Source organism: Camelina sativa, chromosome 7, assembly GCF_000633955.1.
Source record: "Camelina sativa cultivar DH55 chromosome 7, Cs, whole genome shotgun sequence".
Classification (NCBI taxonomy): domain Eukaryota; kingdom Viridiplantae; phylum Streptophyta; class Magnoliopsida; order Brassicales; family Brassicaceae; genus Camelina; species Camelina sativa.
Genome location: NC_025691.1, coordinates 20,075,904 through 20,084,481, shown reverse-complemented (window position 1 = coordinate 20,084,481; position 8,578 = coordinate 20,075,904). Strand labels below are relative to the sequence as shown.

Genomic DNA, 8,578 nt, shown 5'->3' with positions numbered 1-8,578 from the left:
TAATGGCATATAGGAGAGTTGTTTTCAAACGTAGCTGCTTTTTTCTGAGAGCCAGACTCGAACCGCAACGCGGTTTCATCACACGTATAGTTCATCGTCCTTCCAGATCTGCAATCCGGAAGAAGTAATCGTGTTCCAAACCGCATGTCTCTTGTTTCCTTAATATCCTCCATCATACCTTTCACAACCACACTGTCCATATTACCTTCGGAAGCAATCGATGACGTATTAAGGAGCTGAGGCCAATTTGGTATCAGATTGTAACTGAGAGAACGACATGAAAAGGAGTTAAAACAAAAATATGTGAACAAATAAGAAAAAATAAGATGAATGGAACTTTTTTAATTTTAATAAAAAAAAGTGTAACCTCAATGATGAATTAGCAATGGTAACACCTTGGTAAAGTATGAAAGTCTGAAAAGATCCTTTGAGACACGTATAGTAACCAGGAAGGTCTGAAGGGATCCTGATGACTAAATCCCATTTAACACTAAGACTAGTCTTCGTTAGATTAAGGACCGTGAAATCCATAGATGGTATTATAATATCCGGGGCATAGTTTTCTATAAACTGCTGTTCTTTACGCTGTTCTTCACGGAAGCGTCTTGTTTCAAAGCAGGCATAAACGATGGTACCAGCAATGATGATAGAGATAATGAAAAGCCCGAGACAGATCTCCAATATCGTATTTTGTTGTGGTGTAAGTCTAGCACAAAAGTTGGATTTGGGAGCTAATTCTTCGTTTCCATAAGCCATTGTAACGCATGCAGAGAGTAAGAAGAGAGAAAGAGATGTGTATATTTATATGTACACCAGATTTAGGTTTCTTTTTCTGTGTCGAAAAGTTGGCATATTTTCCTAATTAATTAAGGAGTACTAACTAGTAATTTATGTGGAATTCAAGTTCAAAAACTAAAAATATTCGCGTGCTTTACAATAATATAAACTCGTTTTGAGAACCTAGAAAGTAATAATTGTCAAATTTAGATTTTGGGATGAATTAGCGATGGTATTGTTGGATAAGCTTCAACTAGCTTGGAGTCTAAGATATCCTTATCAAGTTGGATAATGACAAGAGAGGCTCATCATAATCTTATTAAGAGTTAGGAGGTATCTAGTTCTAACAGGAATAGGATTAGTAAAAGTTTTCTAGTTCTATAAATAAGATTGTTGAGTTGTGATAATCATTAAGAAAAGTATAAGAGCTTGAGAGGTGTTTAGTTTTTGAGCTATATTACTAAACATCAAGAATTATATAAACACTTTTGTGCTTGAGAAACTTTATTTGGTATCAGAGCTGTAAGGATAATCGATCCTTGAACATATCATCGGCCGAGCCATGGCTGACGGTGAAAAAATTGTTGCAGCTAACACCAATGCCCTATGCTAACTGCCACAGATTATATTGTCTGGGCTATGCAAATGAGGATTGTGCTGCGCGTACATAAGGTTTGGGAGACGATAGAACCTGGTTCAACCAATGTTGACAATAACGACATTGCTACAACATAGATTTTCCAGTCAATTTCCGAATCACTTATTCTCCAAGTTGGTGATCAAAATACTCCAAGAGATATTTGGAATTTGATCAAAAACCAAAATCTAGGAGCGGATAGTAAATAACCAAACTATACAACAACTATATAGGAATTACACATCAGATCCCTCCTTCATAATATGTTGTGATGAAGATCAGACGTCTGTTAATATGGGCTAATAAGATCACTAGCAGCCAAGATGATCTGAATTTCGTGGCGCACAAATTTGTTGATGGTGGATTGGTGGAGTTTAAGATTTTATATCAAAAATTACCCAATGTTTGTCCAAAAAAAGAAAGATATTACATAGTGTAAAAGAGTGTAAATGTGTAACATTGGATGTCCGATGTGCTACAATTTCATATATCGAAACGCAAAAGAAGAAGGTCCAACATCTGCAAACTAAAAAAAAAAAAAGAGGAAGCAATATTGATGAAAAAATAATTAAGGGCGAATATAGTGGCATACAGGGGAGGTTTTTTCAAACGTAGCTGCCTTCCTCTGAGAGCCAGGCTCGAACCGCAACGCGGTTTCATCACACGTATAGTTCATCGTCCTTCCAGATCTGCAATCCGGAAAAAGCAATTGTGTTCCGAACCGCATGTCTCTTCTTTCCTTAATATCCTCCATAATGTCTTTCACAACCACACTGTCCATATCACCTTCGAAAGCAACCGATGACGTATTAAGCAGCTGAGGCCAATTTGGTATCAGATTGTAACTGATAGAACGTCATTAGAAAAAAGTGTTAAAACGAAAATATGTGAACATATAAGTTAAATCGTTTAAGAAAAAAAATAAAAATATAAGAAAACAGAATTTTTAAGAAAGAAAGTGTAACCTCAATGATGAATTAGCGATGTTAACACCTTGGTAAAGTATGAAAGTCTGAAAAGATCCTTTGAGACACGTATAGTAACCAGGAAGGTCTGAAGGGATCCTGATCACTAAATCCCATTTAACACTACGACGAGTCTCCGTCAGATTAAGCACTAAATCCATAGATGGTATTATAATATCCGGGACATAGTTTCTGATACGCTCATATTCTTCATCCCTGTTTTGTTGTTCTCTATGTACAATTAAGATGATGATGAAAAACAACACGACGATCATCATCACCTTGTCTTGTTGATCTGAAAATTACATCAAACATTGCGAGAATCAAACGGGATGAATACTGAAAATAGTATTATTATTATTACTTTGTATTAAAAAGTACGTATTTACGTATGTATTTTGATTGCATTGTCAATTCGAGTTAGTCAGACGGAGGTTCCTTTTTTTTTTTTTTTAATAAAGATATGTTTCATTCCATTAAAATAGAATACAACATATAGCACGAAGATCAGAGTTTTAAGAAACAGCAAAGTAAGACAATCTCCAAAGCAAATACAACAAAGAGATAAAAATAGATAAGGGTCATCGAAATTGTAGACTTGAGAGCTATGCACCAACTCCTTGCAAGGGTTTTGGAACTTGTGAGGTCAAGAAATAACGATGCTTCTTCCATGAATACTTCGATGGAGGAGAAGATGACCATTGTCTTAGATCGAAGACTAAGTAGTGTTGAGAAGACTAAAGCTGAGAACCTCACCGGAATGAGGATGTCTACCCGAAGGAGAGCTTTGCCAAGGGTTGGAGCAGGGTTAGGAGTGCTCTGATTGAAGATAGAGCTGGGGTTGGTTGAGGTCTTAGTCTCAGGGGTGAAACGCTTGAGGATGTTGTGGTAACCCCAACTACTTTGAATTGGGATCATAATGCCACTAATCTTCAGGTTTTTTGGTGTGAACTTCAAAAAGTTGATGAGAGGCGGTTTAACGGGCTTATGAATCAGTCGGATTGAAGAAGGGAGCATGAAGACACTTCGGTAATCACAGTTCCGAATGGACTGGATCATAATGCCGAGGTCATTCAAGATGCTAACTTCAAAGGCAAGAGTCCTAGATGATTCTAATAACAGGTTGTCTAATAAAATCTTTAACCAAACTATCAACAAAGGCAGTTTATCATCCAAATGCAGTCTTCGAACAGATGGTTCCATAAAGCTACACAGAGATTGACTAGAGTGGAAAAGATTTAAGTTCCGAGATGGTTCCATAAAGCTACACAGAGATTGAATAGAGTGGGAAAGATTTAAGTTCCGAACGAACCTGGATAAACGCAGAAGGAGAATTTGCGGATCATCGTTTGNATTCTTCATCCCTGTTTTGTTGTTCTCTATGTACAATTAAGATGATGATGAAAAACAACACGACGATCATCATCACCTTGTCTTGTTGATCTGAAAATTACATCAAACATTGCGAGAATCAAACGGGATGAATACTGAAAATAGTATTATTATTATTACTTTGTATTAAAAAGTACGTATTTACGTATGTATTTTGATTGCATTGTCAATTCGAGTTAGTCAGACGGAGGTTCCTTTTTTTTTTTTTTTAATAAAGATATGTTTCATTCCATTAAAATAGAATACAACATATAGCACGAAGATCAGAGTTTTAAGAAACAGCAAAGTAAGACAATCTCCAAAGCAAATACAACAAAGAGATAAAAATAGATAAGGGTCATCGAAATTGTAGACTTGAGAGCTATGCACCAACTCCTTGCAAGGGTTTTGGAACTTGTGAGGTCAAGAAATAACGATGCTTCTTCCATGAATACTTCGATGGAGGAGAAGATGACCATTGTCTTAGATCGAAGACTAAGTAGTGTTGAGAAGACTAAAGCTGAGAACCTCACCGGAATGAGGATGTCTACCCGAAGGAGAGCTTTGCCAAGGGTTGGAGCAGGGTTAGGAGTGCTCTGATTGAAGATAGAGCTGGGGTTGGTTGAGGTCTTAGTCTCAGGGGTGAAACGCTTGAGGATGTTGTGGTAACCCCAACTACTTTGAATTGGGATCATAATGCCACTAATCTTCAGGTTTTTTGGTGTGAACTTCAAAAAGTTGATGAGAGGCGGTTTAACGGGCTTATGAATCAGTCGGATTGAAGAAGGGAGCATGAAGACACTTCGGTAATCACAGTTCCGAATGGACTGGATCATAATGCCGAGGTCATTCAAGATGCTAACTTCAAAGGCAAGAGTCCTAGATGATTCTAATAACAGGTTGTCTAATAAAATCTTTAACCAAACTATCAACAAAGGCAGTTTATCATCCAAATGCAGTCTTCGAACAGATGGTTCCATAAAGCTACACAGAGATTGACTAGAGTGGAAAAGATTTAAGTTCCGAGATGGTTCCATAAAGCTACACAGAGATTGAATAGAGTGGGAAAGATTTAAGTTCCGAACGAACCTGGATAAACGCAGAAGGAGAATTTGCGGATCATCGTTTGTTAATGGGCTCGAGAAGCTTAATGGGCCGAGAAAAGGTAAGCCAACAAACGGAAACCCTAGTTTTCCAATCGGGGACGGGTGGGTTTTCACGCGGCGGCCAAACGGAGACGAGGTTTGATTAAAGGGTTTGAGCGTCTCCGAAGGGGAAAGGATGTCGGTTGTCGATTCATAGCAGAGCTTGAGGCCTCAGAAGAAATCAGAAGGAGCTGAAGGTCTCCGGTTCTAGGAGTCGACACCAAGATGAGCTGGCCGTCGTGTGCCGTCGACGATTCCACCAGGCCAGACGCAAGAGATGGACCGAGCAGATTCACTCCTGCCATCGTTGGAACCTGGTATGGGATCTCTTCTTGGTGGATCAAAAGCCTAGATCTGGCGGTTGCTGATTCTTTGGATAGCTTTTCCGAGAAAGAGGCGGTTAGTGGATAAGAGCTGTGAAGAATCGACCAATTGTTCACCTCCTTGGATTTGAAATAGGCTATTGAATGCATGTGGTTGGGGAGGATACTAGAGGGATTAAAGGGGAGTAAAATTTTAACGAAAACTAAGGAGAAAAAACAACAAAGAGTGCAAGAAAACAGGGAAAGAAAACGAGTTATGTCCCGACGCCGGCTAAATTCTCCTTCGCCGACGTCGGAGGAAGACACTGATGAGATCTCCTCGATTCTCGTGTATGGGAGAGAAAACACACTTGAATTGTATAGCAACAAGAAAAATTAGAAAATAACATTAAGTTGTGAGACAGAGGTTCCTTATATTGGGCTTTAGAGTATTTGGATGTAGATGTGGATGGAGTATGATGTGGCCAACGAATATAAATTACACAACCCTAATCTCTTCCAATGTTGAGTAATAAGTACCATAAATGATAAAAACTTATGACTTGAGCTATCCAAGCTTCTTTGGCTAAGAATCATAGAAAGAAGACTAAGAATAATTGTAATTATTATTTTTTTAAGAATTAAGCAAATTTAATATTATATTTTATTTTTTAACCTACCGCCGCATCTCAAATTAAAAGTAACTGCTTGTGTATTCTAAAGTATGTTCTACTAGTCATGAAGATGACAACTGGAAGCAACCAATCAACACCTTAATCTTTTCTCGTACTCGATCTCGTATCCCAACACATATATATATATTGATGATCTTTTTTGCCCTCACACACCATACGTACATGTGTGTGTGTGTGATAATCTATTATCTAAAGTCCAGAAAATAAGATATTCGCATGCTTTACGATAAGATAATAATACAAACTCTTGTAGAGAACCTAGAAACTGCCCGATTCAGGTTTTGGGAGGCGTTTACCCTCTTAAAGCAAGGTAATATTATTTTCATGATATACAATACAGCTGTTTCGTTGTATCTTCGACGTACCTAAATATATAAAGAATTGATTGAACCAACACGAGCAAAAAAAAAACAGCTTTCTCTTTAGTCTTTAGGGCATGTTCAGTGGTATATTTTTTTTTTTTTGTCATCTGAATTTTATTATTGAACACCAGAAAAGATACTAAGTTAAGATTACAAGAGGCGATGGACAATTTGAAGTTCTCACGGTCATTAGGCGACGGACTACTGAATGTTCCCGCGGTCTAAAAAAGAAACAAAGCTCAAGAAACGAAAATGCATGTTAAGAACAAACACAAAACACAAATCCAAAAAGCAAAGTCAATGGAAAACTGTAACCTAAGCCCACTAATTGAACAATGGCATGAGCGACTCTCACAAAGCTTCCCTATAGAACCATTAAACACCGGGAGCACCAATAAAGCCGGATAGACCTTAGACCGAAGCCAAACCAGAAGCAGACCGACAGGGAGGAAAGCAAGATACCCACACGATCAAAGACACAAATACAACTCCTATAGCACCTCACCAGCCAGATGTAGAGAGCATGAAACCCTAGGGACAAAGAAAAAACTTTGATATCGACCGGAGACAAACCATGCAAGATCAGTTGTTCTTACACGCGGACACTCGTCGACCACAGTTTCAGCCACCTACAGACATAAAACTGGTGACGTCCTCGCAAGAGAAGAACTAGAGACCGATTCCACTGCTTCGGCTAAAGCATAACTCCAAAGAATCCAAAGAAAACTCAAAGAGAGGCTAGTAGGTGACTCAGCAACGAAATCCCTCCAAATGGCTCACACCAAGAACGAATCTAGAGCAAACACACAACCGGCAAGAGGACTTGAAGGAGAGATAGAGCAAAGATCCAATTTCAAACTCGACAACAAGTCATATCCATCAATTTAAACCTCACATAAACTAAACAATCCTAAAAATGAAACCATGGTCACACTACACAAACCCGCTACAATACTAAAGCCTCCATCAAGCAAACATGGGATATACCATACACGCTTAACTTGATGAAATTGACATCAATTACCAGACAGAGAATCAACCACACCTCCCCAAAAGAAGAAAAACCTCGGACATAAACTACCGAGCATCATAACAACCAGATCTGGATCTTCAAGGGAAAAGCGAGACTCCTCCGAAACAGCAAAAGAAACCAATCAATGGCCAGAGATAGAGATACATAAGAAAAAAACATAAATAAAAAGACAAAAAAGCACAACGCCGGAGCTATAAAGCCACCGAACATTGGCGGTTAACAAGAGCGGCGCTGTTTTGGGTTTTTAGAGAGGAGAGAGGTGGGAGAGAATTAGAGCGACCTTTTGAAAGTGAAAAGTTTTTACCAATGTCCACTGATGTGAGTTTCTTGTACCATTTTATAATTATAATAATAATAAAAAAAAAAAAAAAAAAGAGAAAAAGATGGAGAAAATGAGAGTATCGTGCTTATTGAAGCAACTTAGGAAATGTTGCTTGCCATTTGTCAATATTTAATAAATTATTTTTGATTTTTATTATTTAAATTTAAATATATAATTTATTTATTATAATATGATCAATTAAGAATCTCTCACCGTTGCATAAGCTCTAGCTCCATATCATTTCTATATTAGTATTTTTGCTACCTATATTTTCTCTTTTATGTCATTTATTTTTTATTTTATCTTTTTGTCATTAAGTCTAAGTACTACTCTTACATTAGTTATTAATAGTTGGTGTGTTATCAGTTTAATTCCCGTTTAATTAATGTGCTTGAATTGTTGGAAGAACATATGAAAAGAGAAGAATAATTAAAAAAAAAACATAATCTGCACAAATAAATAAATGAAACAAAAACTGTATAAAACTTTAAAAGGTTAAGAAGGTGATGATCTATGGGTCCATGTTGTGTTATCTTCGCCCAGCATCACTGTCCTCACACCACAAATAATATCTTACAATTTTATATTCTATTTATTTCCCAATATAGATTGGAAAACTCTGAATATATATAATTGGTAAACTACAAATACCTTTACCATCCAATTTGGTAGCATAATCTTTTTGAATCAGTATTTTCTTAGTCGCCACCCAAATTGTAGTACTGTAGTTGCCCTCCAGACAAGAAAAACTACTACAGTAGTATTCTTTTCTAACAACAAGTATCACATATATATTAATAGAGAAACATTGTCTTCAAAAAGCTGATGTGTCGCTGCCAGAGAGCTCGAGACACATTTAGCAAAAAAAACCTTAAATTTTCTACTTAATTACATTAACATGCCATTATATTTTCAAAAAAAAAAACAATTAACTGAATAATAATTAGATATATCATCAATTCTCACACA

The 8,578-nt window shown here is 37.1% G+C and overlaps 2 protein-coding genes across 2 annotated transcripts; both read right to left on the bottom strand.

Moving 5' to 3' along the window:
• Positions 1,797 to 2,712, bottom strand: LOC104701647. The gene is made up of 2 exons (XM_019227478.1): positions 2,380 to 2,712; positions 1,797 to 2,259 (listed from the first exon to the last, which is right to left on the bottom strand). The coding sequence occupies exons 1-2, from the start codon at positions 2,655 to 2,657 to the stop codon at positions 1,983 to 1,985; spliced, it is 555 nt and encodes a 184-aa protein (XP_019083023.1). The 5' UTR covers positions 2,658 to 2,712; the 3' UTR covers positions 1,797 to 1,982.
• Positions 2,831 to 5,200, bottom strand: LOC109125476. Its single transcript, XM_019227108.1, has 4 exons — positions 4,984 to 5,200; positions 4,166 to 4,639; positions 3,692 to 3,758; positions 2,831 to 3,601 (listed from the first exon to the last, which is right to left on the bottom strand). The coding sequence occupies exons 1-4, from the start codon at positions 5,198 to 5,200 to the stop codon at positions 2,887 to 2,889; spliced, it is 1,473 nt and encodes a 490-aa protein (XP_019082653.1). The 3' UTR covers positions 2,831 to 2,886.

Coding starts and splice junctions, on each gene's coding strand:
- LOC104701647 (XM_019227478.1), bottom strand. CDS start 2,657: ATGATGATCGTCGTGTTGTTTTTCATCATCATCTTAATTGTACATAGA. Junction 2,260..2,379: donor ATCGCTAATTCATCATTGAG/GTTACACTTTCT, acceptor ACGTTCTATCAG/TTACAATCTGATACCAAATT.